We start from the raw sequence: 23,812 nt of genomic DNA on the forward strand, positions 1-23,812 counted from the left end.
AAATGAAGTCAGCACTTGCTCCTGTGAATGATGACAATAAATTAGAATAGCAAAACCAAAAATGATAACTGTAATGTAATAGTAATAAATAACATCAACAGCAACAACAACAGTAATAAGAATCTTCGTTGCCACAGTGATCATCTTTCACCATCTAACCCTATTCTCCGCATCCTCTTCTTTCATACCAATATCTCAACCAATATATTCACTATCCCTCCTTTGTACTTGTCCAAACCATCTCAGTCTGGCCTCTCTGACCTTATCTTCCAAACAACTTAACATTTTCTGTCCCTCTGAAGGACTAATTCCTGATCCAATCCATCCTCGTCACTCCCAGTGAGAACCTCAATATCTTCATCTCTGCTACCTTCAGCTCTGGTCCCTGTCTTTTCGTTAATCCCACTGTCTTCAAACCATACTGCATCGCTAGCCTCACCTCTGTCTTGTATATCTTTTCTTTAAATCCTCCACTACCTGTAGCCTAACCCTTCTACTTGGGTCCCTCCCATTCACATGCATGTATTTTGTCTTGCTGCCGTGACCCTGCACCTCTCTCCCCCACCTCTCTATATTTTTCTCCACCTGCTCTCTGCTCCCACTGCAGATCACAATGTCATCTGCAAGAGTCATGGTCCGTAGAGATTTCTGTCTATTCTCATCTCTCGGCTTGTCAATCCCCACTGCAAATAAGAGGGGGCTCAGAACTGATCCATGCATAATAATAATAATAATAATAATAACAATGAAAATTGCCCCGAATGAGTGGGTGAGTAGGTGAATGGTTGTCTGTCTGTATATGTGACTCTGTGATTGACTGGCGATCAGTCCAGGGTCCACTGATCACTCCACTGATCCCTGCATGATAATAATAATAATAATAATAATAATAATAATGAAAATTGCCTGAAATAGTGAGTGAGTGAATGGTTATCTGTCTGTATATGTGGCCCTGCGATCGACTGGCAGCCAGGTTGTACCCCGCCTCTCGCCTGAGGACAGCAGGGATAGGCTCCAGCATCCCTCGTGACCCTGAGTGCAGGATAAGCAGCAGAAGATGGATAATGATAATAACTGTAGGCCTGAGAAATTATTACTTCTAAAGTGATTGCATGTTCTATGAAAATGGAGTACACACAGCATTTGATACCAATCTTAGGTAAATATATCATCATGTTGTGTTTAACTGTTAAGGGCTGATGGGAATCAGCCTCTTCTTCATTGCTTATTAATACTTTACGGCTGCAAAAAATGAGTTTGAGCCGCTTTAATGGTTTTAATGGCATTTTTCTGAAGTCGCACTTTTTTAGTACTCAAAGCCCCTGTGGTTGATATTCTAGTTTGGTGTTTCACTGTCCTTCGAAGTAACAGTGAGCCAGAGGTTCCAACATTTATCATGTCTGAGTTTTCTGTGAATACCGTTCTCCTATTACTTTTGTTTTTCTTTTCAAGCCTTTGAGGACGGAGATGGGCCATTATGATGGAAAATGGAGTATGATTCAAGGAGATATTTGCTGATTTTCATTCATAGAAGCAAGCATTCATTGTTCTTTCACTACTATGTGTATGAATTGATAATTGAGTATGGATCCCTCCCCCCAACACACACACTGATCTTTTGCGATTGCTAGTAAATGGGAACTAGCTGAGAGAACTGCTCTCTTACTCCCAAAATATAGTTAAAGAAAACAAATGCTGCAATGCTACAGCTTGTAGACACTGGTGACTCACCTGTCAATAGATCTCAGCCCTGTGGCCCTTAGTCTTTGTTTTCTGACATTTTGAACAGCATACATCTGAGAAGTGGCTTGATCCTTGTCCTTTGAGGTATATAATGAGGTTTTTTTTTGTGATGGTTAGAGGATTTCCAGGTATATCTCCTGTCAGAGTTAATCTGCTATATGCTGCATTCTCCAGGCTGCAGCAGATTACCATAAGGCAAGAGTCTTATGTGGAACTGATGGGACAGATGACATTGTGAAGCCAGAGGACAGGAGAATCTGTCAGGGGAAATGACTCCTGGATTCACTGATGTGAATTTCACTTCGCCTTTCACCTGTCGTCTCATGACGGCCGATCATTCACAGACAATTGGAAATCAGGATCAGCCAGGACTCGTATTCTACTCAGGTTTGATTGTAGAGTAGGTTTCCAAGAGCAGGTTTTTGGCAATTTGTTGTCTATTTTAGTTTCTTTGACTGACTGCATGTGTACACTTTCAAAATGCTCCCATGTCAGATGTGTATTAACACTTTAACACCAACTTACAGCATAAGAAAATTAGTTAATTTGAAATGTTTGGCTGCTGAACTATAAGAGAAAGTAATTTTGAGATGCGAAAAACAGAGACAACAAGGAGCTGGCATTTCCACTGGAAGGTTATCAAACACCACATTCACATTAGATTTAGTTTGACATTTGAACGAGCCTAAAACACGATTATTTGACACCTGTCTTTTCCCTGCTTTGTGACACAGAGCTCATCCGAGTGTTGATTCACCTGAACCACTGGGTGTAAAGAATGCATGACTTTCTGGTTTAGAGTTATAATATTTTTTTCCTTTAACCAACAAGATAACTTTAGAGTGGTTTAGTAATGTTTAATAAATTCCCTAAAGACATTATTTTTTTGACTTAAACTGTCATGACTTACAGTATTTAATACATTCAGTAGCAGCCAACACACAAAGTACTTATGATTTGTAAGTATTATAAACACAAAAGAATAAAGAATGTCCAAAATTAAAGTAAAAAGGTTTCCAACCTTTTTAGTTCCACAGATCACTTTCATTGTGGACAACATTTTTCGACCCGGAGGGGCATGTGAAACGCATGGTGCGATGAACCTGTTTAAGAGTAAGAATAAGAATAAGAATAATATGTTAATATAATAATAATATTATAATATAATAATACGTTTTAGTACTACTCTTGGTATTTTCTTTCAAATGCATCTTTTTGCTGGCAATCCAAGACCCTTCTGGTGTCTCATCATTGGCTCTTTCTCCGGTGACATTTCTTTGCAGGCCATTTTGCGGAGGGTTTGCTGGTTGACTTACTTGCCAAAACAAACTTTTACTGAGTCAAGTGCAGCAGCGAGGCACATGCTGAGGTGGCAGGCTTAGAAGACTCATGTAAACAAAATACATTTAATATTTAACCAACCTTATTCTTTCTTTGCATCATTCTTCTTTCCAGACGTGTGAATGAGGGATTGAATAGTTGTTGGTCACTATCTGACATTTTAGCAGTTGTATGTCTCCATATGTGGCTCAGTGAACCCCGCAACTCGCCCACTGACAGCTAGTTATGTGCTCCAGCGTCCCTGTAAGAGGTTTAGATAATCAACAAATGAGCAGTGAATGAGCAACATTTTTGTTGCTGTGAAGATGCAGATGAAAATAGAACATTCAAAGACCGGGCCTACTGCTTAAAGCAAGGAGTAATAAGATGCAAATCTGCAGATTTTGAAACATGGTTTGGATGTTTAGTGCTGTTGTGGGGTGTTAAGCGCTGTCGGCTACATCCTCGCTGTCATGTCCCAGGCGATATCTGAATATCGCTTCTCCGCAAACCTTGATCAATAACCTCATTATTTCAGTGTGAAGAACATTAGCAAATGCAAATAACACTGTTACACTTGTGAAAAGAAAACTGACCTCTTTCACCAACTGACTAATCTCATCCCTTTTCATGAAAGTGCTGTTCGTTGCATGCTGTTGATTTTCTTGTACCTGCACAATTCCAAGTCCAAGTGTTGCAGTTATCCTTGTTTAGGGATCATAATGACAGCTTTGAGTGCTGCTGGCCTCAACGACTGTTGGCAGACTGTCTGTGGTCACAAAGTTTTATCGTAAACTAAATAATGTGATTTCTAAAGCGAAAGTCTGGTTGCATAAATTAACTAATTTTCTAAATTCGCTCCATTGAACATGCCGATTATTTGCGTTTGATAAATTCTCTTTTTCCTCAAATAAGGCTTTTATATTAGTTGCTGCCATTATACCGTTCCCAGTTGCTTGTTACCATGGAAACGCGTCACTAATCATTATTTTGTGCTTCTTCTGCTTGAGAGTATTTTTGAGTTTCTTCAAAATCCAGCAAGAAAGTACAAAAGAAGAAAAAAAACAAGGTCTATACTATTAGTTTTCTCCAGGTTCAGGGTTTTGTTTTTTTTTGTGTAGATTTTAAAATCAAAACAGAAGGTTACATCTGAACTGTCTATTGGTATAATTTGGAGAGAGTGGAAAGAGAGAGAACTGACAGGTCAGGGCAAATGAACAAGTGCATTGTCTCATTTTGCAACATCTCAATAACATCCCGTTGGTGATATTTATGTAATTAAATTTATTCCTTCAATGTCAATTCAATAAAAACCTTATATACAACTCGTCTGCAAACAACCTTTGAAACAAAGATCTGGCGTCTCGGTGACAGTGGTGTTGATTATTCTAATTTTTTAAAACCAATATATCAAAAGGATCTCTTTTCATGCAGTTCAGATCCTTCCCTCATTGAGAGATTTTTGAAGCTCATTACACTAAATATTCCAATATGTGAATTAGTGTTAATCACTCTTCTTCTATTTTAATCTTTAGGTTTTGTCAGTTTATTGAGACTGAATTTTCTTTAAGAGTTAATAATGTTTTCTTTTTAGACACACGCACAGTCGGCATTTTGAACACGGCATGCAATTTAGTCATTAAGTTTTTTTTTTTTCCCCCAACCAGCTAAATTGCAGAAAGGAACCACAGATCTGCCTGGAGTGCCAACTGTCTGTTTTTGAGTCTTGGATATTCATAGAATTATTTGATAAACACAAACCAACATTGCCTGTAGCCATGCTACAATAATTGCAAGTGTGTGTTGCTGCAGGCAAAGATGCATTTTTGGGATCCCCTACTGAAAATATACACTTGACATTTCTCTTCTCCGTCTGGCTCTCCCTGTATGTCTGTATCAGTTGTTACTTTGTGGTTTTACAAATCAAAATTCACATCTCCAATAGTTACTCCTGAAAACTGCCACAGATATTTTGTTTCATAAAGTTCAGGAGGAAAGAGTCCAAACGTCAGTCACGTGGATTTGATCGTGGTAGGCCGTATTTATCCAGACCTGATCAATAAGCAATTATTCCCATTGCTGTAAGCCATTTAAATCTGATGACGTGTTTGCGTGTGGAAAATAGCGGGCATGATGTCTATTTACTGACTGACGTGGCTGCTGCTTATGTTTGTTTGTCGCAGATGATGAAGTTTGCCTGGGACAATTACAAGCAGTACGCCTGGGGCAAGAACGAGCTGCGACCTTTGACCAGAAACGGGCACATCGGCAACATGTTCGGTAGGTGTTCACTCGAGGCTCACAAGGTCAGAAAGGTCATTTTTCATAATGAATGGTACATTTTCCTACATTTCGGAATAACTGTTGGACATTCCAGCAGTTATAGTATTTTGAGCTTTATTTTTCAAATGTTGGGAATGTATTAATTGATTTAATCGACAGAGGGCTCAATACATATTAATCAGCATTCACATAAATCGGGTGCTTTATGTAACAACTGGGTTTCAGACATCATGTAGACACAGAAAGCACATAAATCTGATCTATACTGGTACAATCTAGTCAGTATGAAATAACACATTTTAGGTGACACATAAATGTATCCATGTGAGTGACGGGAAATGTATCACACTATGTATGGATTTCACCTCATATTCTTACATCCTTAGCAAACCTCAGATGACATTTACAGGCCAAGTGCTAGATTTCACCCACAATGCCATCTGTCACACACAGGAAACAGGCAGAAGTCAAATGAAAATTGCTTATCATAACCCCAATGGAATACAACTGCTGCTGCACTCAATCCTGCCAGTTGACTTTTAAAATCTTCTTGTTAACAACATATTGTTTGTCAAGCCATTTTTAACTGATAACAAATTCACTTTTTTTTTTTTTTTTTTGTCACAAATACCTAGACCTTTGTTTTAACGCCAGATCACCAGATGCCTGATCATTTCAGGGGCAGCTTCATGATTAAAGGTTGTATTTTGTTAAGATAATTTGTTATTGGCAGTAGTAGACCTTTTTCTGTGCTTGCCAAGTGCATTTTACAGGATTTGAAAAACAGAAAAGTATGATCATGTTTTATTGTGTTTTTTTTTTTGATAGATTTTGCTACAGTTCCTGAAGTTACTGAACCAGACCGAAAGTAACAATGACATTAGACACACCTCTATTTTATTCATTTATTTATTTAGTCATTCTGTATTTTATTTTTATTTAAAGACAATCAATCAGCAGGTGTATACTGCATATTATAAAAACACAAGATAATCAAATAACCATACATTCATAAGAGCTTCATCAATCCAGGTGATCATCAACGAAGTTGTCGAACGTTCTCTTAAATCAGAATCAGAAATACTTTATTGATCCAGGAGGAAACCGATTAATCCCCCGGTAATACCAAGTCTTGTCAGGTTTCAGACTTTTCTGTAGTTCGTTCAAGGCAAAAAGGACCAGCAAATATGCCTTTTTTTCCCAATTGAGTTCCGACTCTTGGAACAGACAGTGAAAGAACATCCTGGGAACAGGGTTGAGGATCTGAGGCTCCTCTCACTGATAAAGGTGAGAAGGTAGGCGGGAAGAAGGCCGAGAATAGCTTTCCACATAAATATCTGCCACAGCTCTAGTCATGACCAAGAGGACCATCCGGCATGCTCATGGAGTTCTCAGTAATGAGGTACAGATCTTGAGTTGATGTTGAACCTCGGTGCACCAATAATGCAATATCGAGAACATGCAAACTCTAATATGGGGCCTGCATGTATAGAGCATTCCGCTCGTCCAAGAACTACGTAAAAAGTAGTATCAACCAGCCTCTTTTTTGGACTGAAAAGAAAGGCTGAATTGAATCCTGGATTAAAAATAGTTTCAGCTTTGACCTATTCATCAAGTAATGTTGGGTAAAAAATAGTTATTTATTTGCTTTTTGTTTGCTCACCTGGGCTTTCATTTATCTGTGGCTTTTTTTGCGTTCACGATGTGTTAAATTCTGAAATACGAGAAATGAAACACATCTGGCCTTCGACGTATTGTCAGGTGCCGGTTCAGAGAGTAGAGTTGTCCAATGAATTTGGAATTTGTTGAGTTATTTTGCACTACATTGGAGAATTTTTCTTTCATAAATAAAAGGATCCGTTTGTCCATTTTTTTTCACTTTTCATTCTGTCCTATGATTTTGGGTACGTTATTGACCCCTGTGGATCTGTCACAGAGAAAAGTTTTAGCACATTTTATTCTTGCAAAACTTGGGTTAAGATGGAATGACAGCAGACATGGCAGCCCAGCGGGAAACAACAGAAAAGTTCAAATTTAAAGTGAAAAATGAGCGGAAAGTGTCTTACCTGATCTACTTTGTTAAAGGGATGGTGTTTGAAGCTCTCCGACAGAGAGGTTATACCCGTGAGCTTGTGTCACCATGTATCTTTGTTAACTGTTAGAACACGGTGTCGTCGCTGTGGTTCCTCCAGCCCCTAATTGGAGGCAGATCCGAGGGGGTCCTTGGATGGACCAGTAGTGCATATCGGTCAGTGCACGGCATTGTGGGGAATCCCACCATGAAGGACTTAACATCAGCAGATGAGCTGTTCCTTTGACCAGAAAGCGTAGCTGAGTTATTACTATTTAGGTGGTGATGATAGGATAGTGTAAGGTTTTATCAAATCGTCGTCTTGCTCCCTTTGTATGTTGTTACATTCTCATCTTTGCATGTGGCGAATACCAATCAAATCAAAATCTGGACTGAAGATAGTCCATAATATATAGCTATTTATAGATCGGCAGATAATCAGCAAAGAGTACCAGAACCAAATATAAAGTGGCTTATTGTTGCTGGCTAAGTGTATGTGAATGCATGTGTGTTATGCTTTAATTTGTAATAAAGTGCTATTTGTACTGCGCTGGGTCTCACGTTGAAGACTTTCCAAATAATGATCCTCTTGGGGGGCTAAAGGTTTCCCACAATGCACAGCTTCTCCGTGCTAATTGCCATCTTTCACTGTACGTTGCAGCCTCTACTTAGCCGTGAACTTTAAGGCAGATCCAACTGATGTGCTCACGTAAAAAAAAAAAACTGGGATACACACTGTGAGTGTGAGGGCGCCAGCTTCTACCCAATTTATAATTTATTAAGCAAATATACGTTGTTAATGTATTGCTGGTGTCATCCTCCTTCTCCTTGCTTGTCTTTGTTTGCCTTACATTGCATAAGCAGGGATGGTGGGACTCAGGATAGGGTGAGTGAGAAAGGGCAGGCACGAGCAAGTTAATGTCACATTCTGGTGGGTGGTGCGGGAAGCCAGGTATGAAATTGGATGCTGTGTTCTTTAATTTAATCCCGAGCATAAACAGAGATGCATTGAGATAGGATGTGCAGTTAGTGTTTTCTTATGAAGCTTGTCAGTACGCTGAGTCATCACAATTTCAGAATTCCATGAAAGCATCACGCGGATCGGCAGGACCGGCAGGACCGGCGGTGCTCGAGCCTTCCATGGTGCACTTTCAGTCTCATCTCCCTCTGTCTTTTCCTTAACCCTGTTTCTTTTTAGTGCCACTGTAATCCCCCTCTGCTCTGCTCTGCTTTTTTATGACCCCAAAGGCTGTAAATGCCTCATTATCCGTTTTTTCTTTGGGTTTTTTTTTTTCTTGAATCCGGTGTAGATGTTCTCTACGTCATTTAAAATGCAGCATATTTTAAGAGGTTATTAAAAGCATGTCACCAGGGGCAATTAGAACAGTGGGTTACTTATATTACTTTTAACAATTTCTCCTCATTTTATAATCACATGAAAGTTCTTACACTGAAATATGTGCACACATGCATATATGTGTACAATTATTAGGCAAATTATTATTTTGCCCATATCATCATTTCATCCATAATTTCCAATTCCAAGTTTTATAAACTTGAATGCTTATTGGATTTATTGTATATGAGGTGATGTGTATTTGTGTAATGAGGGAGGGTGTGGCCTAAGGAGATCAACACCCTCTATCTAGGTGTGCATAATTATTAGGCAGATTCTTTTCAGGAAAAATGGGCCAAAAGAGAGTTTTAAGTGACTCTGGAAAGTTAACATTATAAAAAGGCGTTCAGAGGGATGCAGCAGTCTTGAAACTTCAAACTTTTTATTAAAAATACTCAACAGGGTCACAAGAAATGTTTCGAGAAGAAAAGACACAAATTAACTGCCAAAGATTTGAGAAGAAACAAACATGAATTTACCGGGAACCTATTATCCTCCAGTGCTGCCATATTCCACAACTGCAACCCACCTGGAGTGCCAACAAGTACGAGGTGTTCAGTTCTCAGAGATATGGCCAAGGTAAGAAAGGCTTAAACCCGACCACCGGTCAAGACACATAAGTTGAAACATGAAGAATGGGCCAAGAAATATCTGAAGACAGATTTTCCAAAGGTTTTGTGGACCGATAAGATGAGAGCGACTCTTGATGGAGCAGATGGATGGGCCTGTGGTTGGATCAGTTACAGACACAGAGCTCCACTTTGACTCAAATGCCAGCAAGGTGGAGGTGAGGTGCTGGTATGGGCAGGTACTATTAAAGATGAGCTACTTGGACCTTTTAAGAGTGAAAATTGACTCAAAATCAACTCTCAGACCTACTGGTAATTTTTAGAAGACACTTTCTTCAAGCAGGGGTGAAGGAAAAAGTCTGCATCTTTAAAGAGAGCTTTGATTTTTATGCAAAACAACGCTCCATCACATGCATGAAAGTACTCCACTGCATGGCTGGCCAGTAAAGGCCTTAAAGATGAAAAACTAATGACACGACCCCCTTCATCACCTGACTTAAACCCTATTGAGAACTTTTGGGTCCTTCTTAAGCAGGATATTTACAGTGAAAGTAAACTGTACACCTCTCAGCTGCACAAAAAGTTGATTCTGACCAGATCAAGAAACTGACTGACTCTGTGAAAGGAAGGCTTGTGACTGTTAATGAAAAGACGGGTGGCTATATTGGTCACTGAGGGTTTTTTTTTTTGAAATTTCAGAAATGTTTATTCGTAAGTTTTTTAGTTTGTTTATTATTCTCAATTTAACAGGTGAAAATAAACAAGTGAGTTGGTAAAATGTTTGTTTTGCATAATAATTTTGCACACTAATAGTTGCCTAATAATAGCGTACCTATAAATATTCTCTTAAGAAAGCTAAAACTCCACTTTTACTACGAAATGTTGAGGTTTGAGGGTTTATTAACATTTTGGATTTACCAACAGTACTGTAGTTGTACAGTAACAAAATGAATCCTCAGATATACAACTTTCCTAATAATTGTGCATGCGGTGTACATAAACACTGTATAGATGTATTTACTGTAAAAAAAAAACATGTATTTACATTTACATACTTTACCCATATATCTAGACCTTTATTTGTATATATGCACACATGTACATACATATATATTTTTTACCTTAATTTTTTATTTACATATTGCCACTTCCCTTCTGCTTCCGTTCAATTACAATCTGTATGGATGTTCAAGCAAACTATTTTTCAAATTCACAAAAGTCCAGAGTACAGTATAATCAAGGTCATATTCTACATTAAAGGGCTGTCACCCGTGGCGTCATCCTCAGTATTTCCAAATGCTGAAAGTACACATGGTCAGGGAAACACAATTTTTTCTCAGTGAATGAAAAGTATCAAACTGGGTGAAAAAAATCTGTCATTTGGGACCCAGATCAAAAAATGATTTAAAAATATTGATTAATAAATTAAATACTCAAGTTAACAATGTGTATTAATTGTTCAACTGTTATAGAAATATGTGAATCGTCATCGTGTAATCTATGTACTTTATTTTGTATTTATGCATTCGTTCTTACTCTTATTCACCAACCATTGTGCAAGCTCTCTCGTTCTCTCTATACATATATATACATATGTGTGTGTGTGTGTTTTTTTTTGTGTGTATACTATTCTTTAATGACTTCTGTCTCTGCCATGGAGGTTTTGTCCTTGTCACAGTTGGATTTAATCATCTTACATGCCTTGAATTAACATCTTTCTGTGAGTAAACAGCGATGGAGTGGTTAGCACTCCTGCCTCACAGCTAAAAGGTCGCTGGTTGGATTCTAACAGGAGGCCCTTCCTGTGCGGAGTAAACATCTTCTCACCTCTTTCTCTGAGGTTTCTTCTGCGTTCATATAGTGGTTCACTGGAGACCCTGAATTTCCCAGCGGCAGAAATGAGAGAGTGAATGATTATTTGTTTCTATATGATGTATGAATGACAGTAAATGGTTTTACGTTTCTATATGTGGCTCTATGATCAACTGGTGACTAGTCAAGGGTGAATTTTGCTCTCACCCAATGACAGTTGGGTGAGCCTGCAGCCCTGCTGTGACCCTGAATGTAGGATAAGTGGTATAGATAATAAATGAATGGATGAATGAATTACAGTGAATCTCCTCCATTCTGCCTTGATGTTGACCTGTGGTAAAAATGGTAATTGCAAACTACTCACCAGTATCATTCATCGACTTAAGCTGTCATTCAACAAGGTTTTTTTTAAGAGATTTCCACTTCTAGATATCAACAGCAACTCCAGCTTATCAATAATTCTTGTGTTATAAGAGTTAAATGTGTCAAATATAAAGTCAGAATATGATGTGATAGTACTCAAAGCTTGACAATGAGAAATTCCTGATGATTATAAACATTATTGTTTAATCAGATTCCACTTAAATATCATTTTCATCTCAATTTATTTTTCAATGCTATGTTTTACAAGCATATTTAATTTTACCTTCACTTATATCGTAGTTCAATCAAAGTGCCCAGATATTTTGAGACTTATACCAGAAAAATTAATAGGAGTGTGTGATGGACAATATTACAACTTGGGATGTGGTCTCCCAGCTACTCGCTCCCAGCAACATAACCGTAGAAAAATAAAAACAACAATTATCCCCTGTAATCGAATATTGCTGTACAGTATGTCGCCTTAGCAGAGGTTTGTGCCCTCACTTGTAATTTAGATTCATCCCTTCGAAGCATTTCCTCAACATTTACTTTGTAAAATTCATAAGTACACAGCATGGAAGGTCGAACCAAGAGCTGGATTCATTGTGCCGTTGGCTCTCAGCAATAATAAATCACACTACAGGAGGTGCTCATTGCTATCAAACACTGGCATGGCTTTGTGAAATTACTTCCAATTAGGGGTCAGAATGCAGCTTTTCTCTACAAATGAAGCAAAGAGATTATAGAGCAGAGAAAAAAAAGGACCAGACAAGGATTAGAGCGGCTCTTCACAGCCCGAGCAATTAATCGAAATGCAATAAAAAATCTGCCACTGCAATTTTTAAATCACAGGAAGGAGCAGTGCTTAAAAGAGGTAAAAAGCATGTCGTAAATTTCTTACATTTTGAGGAATTATTTCTTCTCCTCAGTCCTCTCTTTTAGTACGACATACTGGTGCAGGGATGAATTCAATCAATAGAAAACAAGCATATTAAAGCAAATGTGTTCAATTTTCTTCTGTTTTTAAAATAGTCTGGCCCTTATGACGAGATTACATTGAGTAGAATGCTTGTGATAGTATAAGTTGGCGTAGCGACGTCCATTTCCTCTCCTTCCCTTCAAAGCTACATTTTGCACTCTTTCATTCATCCACGATCTGAACCGCTTGTCTAGCAGTCAGGATCCTCTGTGGGTTGGGCGTTCAACCATTCACCCTCACATCCACATGTCTGGGCAATGCAGGGTCACTAGTTGACCTTCTATACTGTATGTTTCTTCGATTGTGGGAGGAAACCGGTGAACCCAGAGGAAACACGGGGAAGAACACGCAAACCTCTTGGAATTGAACCAGAGACCTTCTTGCTGTGAGCTGGAAGCACCGCCATGCCTCCCATATCTTGCACTTATTACTCTATAAATGTAAATGCTATTACATTTCCACTTCCTCCCATTGATCATTGATGAAACAGTTGGTTTGGACCAATTGATAAAAAAACAAAACACGTGAGTGTGTGTATGTATGTGTATATATAGAGAGAGCAAAATGTTATGCCTTCCTGGGGAAACAGGGATTCAAAAGGTTACGAGGATTTTATTTGGTTTGTAAAATTGAGACAAACGACAGGGACAGAGGAGTGAGTCGCACCATTTTGTGACTGGAGATATTATGTTGCTTCTTGGGCTCCAGGGCTGTTGAGAAAGCCCTAACCCCTTCTGAGGGTTTGAACTGTTTAAAACGAGTGTGGGAAAGATGCAAAGTTATTTTAGGGACACCAGACTTAGCGAGTCTTAGCCCACGGCTCTCTGAATTATTTTGATGTTTGGCTACCCGAGTTCTTGTGCCCTAGTTTTGTGGTGGAGAGCATTAACGAAAATTATCAGAAGTGACAGTTCTGCGTTTCCAGCTTATCTCCGAGCGAACCCAGCTCAGCCCCAAGTCTTGCACTGAAATCATAATGATGTTAAACACAAATGAGGCATTATCATCCTGAAGAGGCTCCAAATGGGGATAAATGTACTTTACACTCAGGATCGACCAACGGACAATGCTGATTCGGAAAGATCCATTTTGAAAATCCCCACTCCAGGCCGGAAAATCACGATAAGCAAAATTACACCTCATATTTGATTCCCTGTGTTCCTGAACCATAATTATAATCACACTGATGCAATAATTGTGTTGCTGGCTTAGATAGCTTACTGAAAATCTAGTTGATAGCTTTCCGTTAAAAACGAGGTTGGCGCCCTTAAGGGGCAGGTCGCCTTAGATGATCAAGAAAACCAAAACTTAAAATTCACCGCCGTGTAATGAGAAGCAAATCAGGGGTGGGATGGGATGTAATTGTTTTAGCACTCTCGAAGTTCAGTTCAGAGTTTACTTACTTCTAAAAGGATAAAGGGCCCTGGCTTGGATAAATCCGAAAAATGGATCCTCTCAAAGTCGACTCTGTCTACTCTTGTAATTGCAGATCTGTTTCCTGCTCTTTTTTTGACAAGAACAAAGTTTTGAAAGGATATTCAACAGCCCCAAACCATGAACTCTTGTAAAGTGAGAGGATCTTTTTCTGTCTTTTCTTCTTGAAATGGTGTTTTTAGATCAAGGATGGCGAAATCCTCTTTATCTCTTTATAAACAGTCACCGACCCAGTGATCATGGTTCCTTTTGCTTGCTGTATTGAATTCCAGCACAGTGAAGTTTTCACAGTATGTCAACCCACAAAAAGAAGTTTTTACTGTTAGACACAATCCTCAGGAGAATGCTGACTGATGTTTACCAGGCTGGTGCTCATAGAATCCATCTTAATGACCTGCTATTTCGTGCTGGTTGGATGAGAAAAAAGTCCCAAATGCTCTCAAATTTGACATAAAAAAGAAATAGGGATGCAAACAAAACCGATAAAGACCAGGAAACCTACTAGGGTCCTTAGGTTCAAAACTTTTGTGCTAATTTGTTTTCTTGCCCTGAAGTTATTCTTCACCTAATCTTTAGTCCTATATCTGAAATTATAATGTTCTGAATCACAGTAGGTTGTGCGTTTTTTCGGTCCTGATCAGATGCAGACTTGGACCAACAGTAACAAAATTTGAATTGGAGATTCAGCAAAACACCATCAGGACTGTTTCTTTATTCAGTAATAAAGAATATGTGATGTGGGATGGCAAACTGACATTAACAGAATATCAGGGTCTGAATTTCCTGTTCTTCCTTTCCTGCTCTCTCTAACTGAAGTCAATCAGTCTCTGACTAACACTTCCTGCAGCAGTGGCAGATGGCGCGAGATAACAGCGCCATTAGTGACTTCTAGGCACCATATTTAAGGGGTCGTTCAAACAAAACAGTAAGAAAATCATAATTCCAAATTGCCTTAATACTGCTGGCAGCCGTGATTTTCTCCTTTTGTGGTTTGACAAACTGGACAATGGCCCTCTCACACAGTGAAAGCTTTCTTAAACACTGAAATCACAGCACCACTGATAAGGCATAATCGTCGGTGTCCACAGAATTGTTGAATTAAAGGATTTACAGTGACTTTATTTAAAAGTTTTTTTTTTAGCCCAAGGGCGAGGAAGTCACATTTGATGACTGTGCATGGGACCGTTTGCAGGCAGGCAACCTCTGCAAGGTGAGGCCTGTGGATTGGTTCTGCAAAGAGGCTTTTGTCCTTTTATTTTCTTTGATTTTATCTTTGCAATTGTTTCCACCCGGATGTGGACACAAATACCGAGGAAAACTTCAATGAAAATCCCATTCCGCTCGTGGAACTAGACCGTTATTGCCCTTTCACACTTGTAGCTGGAAGCCGGCGAGGCTTTGTCGGATGTGATATGTGGAGGTGGGGCGAGCAGGAGGCGCTGACATGGCCCGGGTGCTAAGCTGATATGTTTCAAAGTGTCTTTCTTACGTTTCCTTGGCCCTCCTTTTTTGAATTGTGTTTTTGTGAGTAGGGGTTTATTTGCTGAAGTCACTTGGCAATAAACTCATTAAAGTGATCAATTCAAACACCGCAGCTGGGGCTCCCATAAAGGCAGCACTGCGAATATTTAATCCGCAATAATATGGACTTTGAAATCCAGAGATGCTCGTTGGAAGACTTCAACATCTGCTTTCACACAAAAACCAGAACCGTATTGCGTCTTGACATCTGCAGCTTTACATCAAAAAGCAAATAATTTAAAATGATCTTATTTAACCTTGAAAGCATCTATCAGGACTGGAAACATTGACCAAAGAAGCATTTTAAAACCAGACAGACACTCATTGCTGACCAAATAAATCTCAGTACCTGTTTGAGCGAGACAAGGTAAATACAGGAAAAACCCTGAGGCACTTTGCAATCACCGTGGCAGCTTCCGACGACCTCTTATTTTCCTTCTTTTACCATGACCAACACATAACTGCTTCTTATTTGAGCCCCTGCGCACTACATCCCTTTCGCCACCCGTTCTGAAGTGAGAAACCATCCCCTCCCAGAGCCCAAAGAAAGGATTTAAGAGTTGTTCATCCTACTGTGAACAACCTCATTATGTGGGTCACTAACTGAAGCATAGGACATATGAAATGCCAAAACCAAAGTCCAACAGATGGCAGGGACGGGGGCTTGTGACTGTGCTGAGAAGAGGAGACGTTATATTAGGTGTCCACAGTCACTCCACAGATTTTTCGTCAACATTAATATCCTGTGGCTCTTTCAGGGCTCGACATCATGCTGCTATTCACAATTGCCGTTGAGCTCTAAACAAATGAGGCCTCTTTCACCGCAGGAAGGGACGTTATGTTTCTCTGCCCCAACAGTTGTACTAGATCCTGTGCAAACCAAGCTTTTGCCACCGTATATTTCATTCTACTCTGCTTAGATTTGACCTCGGATATTCAGCTCAGACTCCAAATTGCCAGTAATGTTTTGAATAAGATACAAGTTATGTTGTAACCATTCATTTTAGCAATTGATAACTGATTATTAGAAAGAACCTGTTCGAGGGGATGGGGACTTCATCATATGAACCCCCTTCAAGTGGTTCAAACATGGCACTATAGAGGTTCACGGGGAAATATAAAAGTTTAATACAATAAAACAAACCCTTTGCACTCATGAGGACATCGCAGATTTAGGATAGATTCAAAATACAGGAGGTAATTCTTTCCTCCATCTTCTCCAGCTCTGTCCTGAATTGGTTTCCCAAGAGGTGCAATTAAAGAGCAGCAGGTCACTGCATTTTTTTCCCCGCTCTCTGAGCGGCTTCTGGAATGTTAAATGAGAAAACTTCTAATGACACGGACTGAACCCTTGACCCTCTCTCTTATGGCACATCTCGGGAGAGTTTAAAACCTGAAGCATTTATTACACAATTCTGAGGATCTTCAAGCGATCTAAAGCACTGCCAGGTGCTGTCTGAGCATAGGGGGGTTTGGTTTGAAAGCTTGATTCAACTCAGATCAATGACCTACATGATGGAGCCCTGGATATTTATTATTCAGTCATCTCTTGCTGGAGATTGAATTGAAAGGCAGGATAAATGTTTTATGGAGTAAATATGGAGTATCAAGGGTTTCACAGCCCTTTTAAAGTGCTCGGGGATTTTTCCCAATTTACCCGTCCATATATCATTATTATAATCGTACAGCGAACGAAGGTTTGATGGAGCTCCTGCTGAGACTGCTGACACGAACATTCTTAAAGACCGTGCTGCTTGCAAACAATTCAGGAAGGGCTGTCGGACACACGCGCATCCACGTGCATTGGACCCGGTCAGCATACACATGCTGACCGTAGAGTTAGTGCACATTCACCAATGTAATCAAGAGACTTTGTCAGTAAAAACTCCAAACAAACAAACAAAAAAGCACATGCATACCTGTATACGTTCATGTGTACATAGTGTACCCATATATGTGAAGAATCAAACTTTGAAATTGCACCCATTCTGTGAATCTATTTTTTTTTCCATTTAATTCACAAAGTGAGGAATCTTACATCTGATTTATTGATCACATCTCAAAATGTTTGTATGTTTCTGTCAAAAAATTCTGAAGTTTTTTGGAGAACTCTCAAAATATTTATTTATGTTTTTATTTTAACTTTTAAAAGGATAAAAAAATGGGGTATACGAAGTATAACTCCCAGGCAAAGGGGTAGGGCAGACCTTGGCAACCTGTGACTCTTTGCCCGGTTTTATGCAGCTTTTACATTCATATCGAAGTTTGTGTTTTTTTTAATGTGCTTGTTGGCTTCGCTTGAGTTTAATACTGTATTTTCGTCAAATGCGCAAATGCATCGATCCATTTAATGCTGAGACGGACTGTTTGAAAGTTCCACAGATGAGGCTGCAGCTGAGTTGGAGATGATTAATCTTTGTGAGAAAGACCAACTGAAACCTGCTCTAAAGGAAGGGACCATAGAGTTCTGGAAAAGTCTGCCAATGAAAAAATACTTTAATTTCAAACGGGCTGCGCTTAAGATACTGTCAATGTTTGGGTCAACATATGTCAGGGAGTCTGTGTTTTCCACACTTAAACACATGAAATCAAAGAATTGAATTGTTCTGACTGACAACCATGTGAAAGAATTGGTTCAAGTTGCAACGATGGAATACAAGCTAGATTTGAAGAGGATTGTTTAAGGCAAGGAATGCCAGAAGTCCCAAGAAGTAACATTCATATTAAAAGAAAAACACGGTTTTTAATTATCATATTTATGTTTGTGGACTTGGTTGAACTGGGAGTTTGTCTGTGTGAGACAGTGTACACAAGTTATATTGTTGAAAAGACCGGCCAGTGGTCTTACTACTGTAGAAGTCAATTTCTGTCACTATCATGTTGGTGTGTGACATTTTCAATAAATTTGGCTTAGCAAAGGTATTTTTGTGTGAAGAAGGGATGGAGTTATGTTCATGTGTGCCGATGCGTATGATGCGGCTGCAGCAACAGAGTAAAACATGTAACTCTTGGTCTCAGACCGGTTGGCCACCCCTGGGCTAGGGCATTAAAAATAATAAACAAGAATATTTTTTCACTTATTAGTGCTATTCAAATTTACTGTAAATACCATTTGTACTTCACCTAATTTCTTTTATTTTAGGTTTGGCTCATGGCTACAACTCTAATTCCTTAAAAACGTAATTGCTCTCGCTGAGGTCAGTATCAACTTAATTTTTCACAATTTCTGCCTCAACTCATTTCATAAGGCTCGTGTAAACAAAGTTCGCAGTTCTTAAATGAACTCAGTTTTTCAAAATGCTCAACAAAAAAGAATGAACAATAGGTTTATCAAAGAAGAGAGAAACCTATTTATTAAAATAAATTAAACCCGTAGCCACTTCCAACGACATTTGCCCACAGTCCTCTCCACCTTTTGCTTTATAATAGACAGTTTATTTCCTCTCGCTCTCTGTTTCCTCCCACATGGCCTGGCGCCTGGTCATGAATTGTAGGGAGAATGGGGGAGGGAGTCGAAACATCCTTTGCCATTAGGGTTAAAGGAAGGGCCACGTAAACGGCACCTATCGCTGCCTGTCACATTAGAGGTGCAGACAGAATGAAGGGTGGTTACCATACGCCCACTTTCCATTTCCACCCCATCCGTTTCTATATCCCATGGGCTCCATCATTGTGTGGAAGAAATCATCTGTCTCCATGGCAACCACAATCGGGCGACAAATCACTATCTGTCCCAATTTGAGAGTGTGTCCCAAACCTCCTCTCAGTATCACCTTTTTTTTTTCCCCTTTGCCCAGTCAGTCCTAAAACCAAAAGATCTTAAAGAAATAAGTCATTTATTGATGGGAATTAATCTGCACACCACACTTTTCTACAATTTTGTATTTTGGTTTACTTATGAAGAGATCAACATATAAATTGGAAAGAAATATATATGTATATATATATATATATATATATAAAACATTGATTGCCGCAATAAATTCCATGCTGCGTATTCCCAATTCTGTGATTGTATTTTTGTAACATCTGTTTTTTTAAAGGGTGCATTGTTTGTAATGATGAGATGTGTCCAGGAGGATTTCTTATCTTTGTCTTCAGTAGTTTTGTTTATCCATATCTATAATATACAGATCCCAACATGGATTGTTTTCTAAGTGGGCCAATTCCTGCTATCATTGATCTCATCTGACTTTGACTGATGATGGGATGTCCAGGCTCTACAAATGCAAAGGCTTCCTTGCACAAAGACACAAACAAGTCCCTTAACCGCACAGCTATCAGTTCCAATCATTTGATGCCATTTTAAAGCAATATATTTGCACCACATTCTCAATTCATGTTTTGATTTTTGTTAACACGTTTTGCGTGTGGCTAACTTTATGTACAGTATGTAATCGTTTTTTTGGCTGTAGAGTTTATTGTCTAAAGAAGCTTGATCAATGCATAAGTGAAAGAGGTTGGGACACTTACTGAACTCAAAGTCTGTTGGCTTCCTTTGCTGCAAACTGAAAGTCCTTTTTCCCCCCACCGGTGATTTCATTACTAGTGATTTCATGACCAAACTATTCTTTATCCATCCAGCCATCCATCTATCCATCTTTTCAACAGGTTGGTCGCAGCAGAAACAGCCCAAGTAGAGAAAACCAGACTTCCCGCTTTGACCGGTAACTTCCCTTATGAAGCCGAAGAAAAACACAGATGTATCATAAACTTTTGAAAATTGTGCTGCAAGACATAGTGAAGATCCTGGCAATGTTTTTGTTTCAGCATTGGGTTGAAAAAGACCTAGAAGAAGTCTCCACAGATGCACATGCACTGCCTATACCTGCTGCCTTTCTCACTGCTTTGGTTTGCTTTAAGCGAACAATGCCATTAATACCCAAACAAAGCAAGGGATGTCCATCTTGGATTTATCAATATTTAGGGCACAATTAGGCAGCACAAAACAAAAAGTCTAGTTGTATCTGGGAGGTCACTAAGATCTTAGTGGTGCCCACAGGCACCATTCTTTGGCTTTAAAATCCAATGATGAAGATGGAGCCATTTTTCTTTCTAAAGGCAGGACTAGATATACATTGACCCATTATGTATCTTTCCCTTTGTAAAAGTTTGTTCTCCCATTCATCGGCCCCAGCTGCATTCTCTACATTTTGTCCGTAACACCATCCGCATGTTGTGCCTTAGTAGAAACTTTGTTTGACATTATATTATCTATCAACGGCTTGCCCATTACTGCTTTGAAATCCCTTTGTTGTATCTAAAATGTATTATTTCATCCTTGATAAATTGGGCATTTGAGCTAGATGTATTGATATCCCCCCTGCATGCATTTCTGACATAAAACATCGATGAGAATGAGGTGAAAGTGAGGTCTCAGTGACCTTGACTAACAAAATGTAATTAGTTCATCCTGGACTCCAACTGGACATTTGTGCGGGCCTAGAAGAGATTTCCTCAAGGGATTCACAGGGGGATTTGGCTGATGAACCATATCTTTAATGTTAATTAAACTTTTATCACCTCATTAATACGTCAGTAGTAAAAGATGGAAGGGATGTTTCGCAGCGACAATGGTTGTGGTCGAGGAGTTCAGGTGCAGCCAGATGAGAAACTTTATGTGACCAAGAACTCCAGGGGTGGACATTCTATCGCAGCCGTTCTCCCCTGCCTTATCTGTTCGGATTGTATGTGCATAAAATGACTTGGTTTTTTAAAGAAGGAAAACGTTTAGATGACCGCAAAGCTACAAAGAGCATCGCCTTTCCATTGTACCGGGGATTTTGTAGTGGCCTGCTGTGAGGCTTTTCCTTGATGATTGTTTTGATGCGTATAAAGGCTCTGACATGATGTAGCTCATGTCCTTCTGCATAAAAATGTAATTTTATAGCAGTACGAGTTACAACAGAATAAAAAGAAATGGGTCTCTTTTTTTTTATTATTGTAACTGGCAAATTTATACCATTCCCTGATTAGAGTAAGTTCCTCTCAGGGGGCATGAGCTCATCAACAGGCCTCAGCTGAGGGATTAGAGCCAAGAAGATGAAAAACTAGATGCAAAATGTACGATGAAACCGAGATTATAAGGGATTGTACTGTTTTACCGTACCAATTCAATCACAGGCCAGTGGATACAAGGTTAGGGGTAAGATTGTCTTCATCTGGTTGGAATTGTGGCTCAGAACCCTGCGCTTTTTTTTCCTCAATGACATCCGGGGCTGCTAAGATCCTTTAATGCAGTCTTTATGTAATCTGTGATCACCGATCAGTCTGCCCATGACGTCGGAGGGAGTCGCTCTCGTAATGACGTCACGGTAACCTGAGATATTCCATTTGCTCTGTAGTAATCAGAGTTTGGCAGTTTTAATCATGAGCCCGTCCAGCAAAGCTCTTAAGCTTGTGGTGGTTTTAGGAACTATTAATACACAGTACTTTTTTTAACGTTGCCTTATTGCACCCAGCCTCTCACAAAACTACACATCCTTTGCACACTCACTCATCAGACCTACAATCCCCCCTGTCCCCAATGTTCATATCAAAATTTGCCTTTTTTTTCCACCAGCTTATAAACTCCCTCATATTGAGTTTTTTTTTTCATCACAGAAAGCCATTTTTCAATATCAGAATATTAATCGTCTGGATATTTGTAATTCTTTTTGCAAACAGGTTAGAGTGTTTTTTTTTTTTTTTTTTTCTGGCACAGGCGTTGTACCAATCGCATTTATACATACTTGTGTCTGTCTGCTTGGACTTTTTTTTTTTTGTTTGTTTCAAACATCCTCCATTGACAGCTATGAGCATAAGACACATCTCTGAGACTGTAGCAAAGACCTCTGTCAGATTAGCAGCAGTTTATTGACCTTTGCGTCTGCTCCTAAGCTTATATTCTCGTGCACCTTCGCCCCGTATTCCCTTTATTTTTGTGTCATCCTGTACTATGCGACCAGAAAATAGTATTCTCCCTCCGTGGCCAGTGATGCATGGTAAATCACTGCAAGGTGTGTCTCACATTTTCTGTTTGCTCACATCAGAATCTGGTGGTGACTGGAGGGAGGGGTGGGGGGCACGACAGATGAATAAGTCAAATTGCGTGAAATGAATTTCTTTTATTGCTGCATGCCGTTGTGTGCCCCTGCTCAGGTAGCAAAAAACTTCACATCGAGTTTGACAGTCTGGGCAGCATTTTAAAGATATGTGTGTGTTTGTGTGTGTGTGTGTGTGTGTGTGTGGGGTTCTTAAAAACGGCTCTTGGCATCTTGGAAACAGTACGCGGTCACACTGCCGTAAACTGAGTAATGGATGCAAAAGAAATTGATGTTGAATAATCTGGACACCGATTTCAGTTAGCTCATTTTATACTTGAATATATTATATGTGTATTCCACCCCTAAAAGGGAGTGAAATTGCAGTGGAGCAAGCTGTTTAATATTCAGATGAATGTTCTCTAAATGGGCTTTTCTTGATGAAAGAAATCTACTTTTTTTCTGCATTTTTTTTCTTAAAAAGAAACACCCTCCTGTCAGGAGTGTTCAGTTAAATGTTTGAGGCTCTCTCTGCAAATTGTGCTATTCTTTGCAAAATCACTCATAAATTATATCACTATGATCTCGCTCTTTCACTTTGCTTTAAATGCCTGTCTGCAATACGTTTCTTTTTATTTTTTTTTAAACCTTATCAAACGGTAGAAATTTCCTACTTTACATTATTTTTAGGCAGACCTATAGTTCATCATTTGACTCACTGTAGTCGAGTCTCCTTATCAAGCAATCAGAACTTTCAGCTTTGGCTCTTGCGCCCAATCAGGAATGCTGGGTTGACAAAGCATCAGATGTGTGATAGCCCCCCATGTCCCCCCTTCTCCTGTTGCATTGGAGTGTCTGATCAATGCGAGCAAGGCTTTTGGGAGAGGGAGGATGTGAAGGGGGTTCGATAACACTGTGTGCGGCGTGTAATCTCATCTTTGGGGCTGTCATATCAGACAGGGCCGTTGCGCTGACACGCCACACTTTCCCACGGTGGCAAATGAAATTCCTGCAATTAGATAGGAGTGCAGCTCTCTGAGTCCTTTCGAATAAAGTGTGAATTGTGTATATCATACATTTGTTGGTGATTTGATTTGATGCATGTCAAACTGTTTTAGTGCCTTTTAAAGATTTGACACTTCAATCATTGAGTTCACAATGTAACCCGTTTCTTTATTACATCAATTTGGAGGACTTCGTGAGGAGTGAATGACTAAAAAGACTAAAATCAGTTCTTCTTAAAACCTCTCACGATAAAATTAATTGACGCGGCAAAAACAAAGGGTCACTATTCTCAGC

At 39.3% G+C, this 23,812-nt stretch overlaps 1 protein-coding gene across 1 annotated transcript in view; it reads left to right on the forward strand.

The window, feature by feature from the left end:
- The window catches only part of LOC147230343 (mannosyl-oligosaccharide 1,2-alpha-mannosidase IA), a 210,505-nt gene that overhangs the window by 81,807 nt on the left and 104,886 nt on the right, over window positions 1-23,812 (forward strand). The window contains exon 2 of the mRNA XM_086153671.1: window positions 5,247-5,343. Coding sequence (XP_086009797.1) covers window positions 5,247-5,343 — 97 coding nt within the window. The remainder of the gene's footprint in view (window positions 1-5,246; window positions 5,344-23,812) is intronic.

The sequence above is a fragment of the Fistularia commersonii genome, chromosome 10 (assembly GCF_037954325.1).
Source record: "Fistularia commersonii isolate RoL2024-O1a breed Wild chromosome 10, RoL_Fcom_v1.0, whole genome shotgun sequence".
Lineage (NCBI taxonomy): Eukaryota > Metazoa > Chordata > Actinopteri > Syngnathiformes > Fistulariidae > Fistularia > Fistularia commersonii.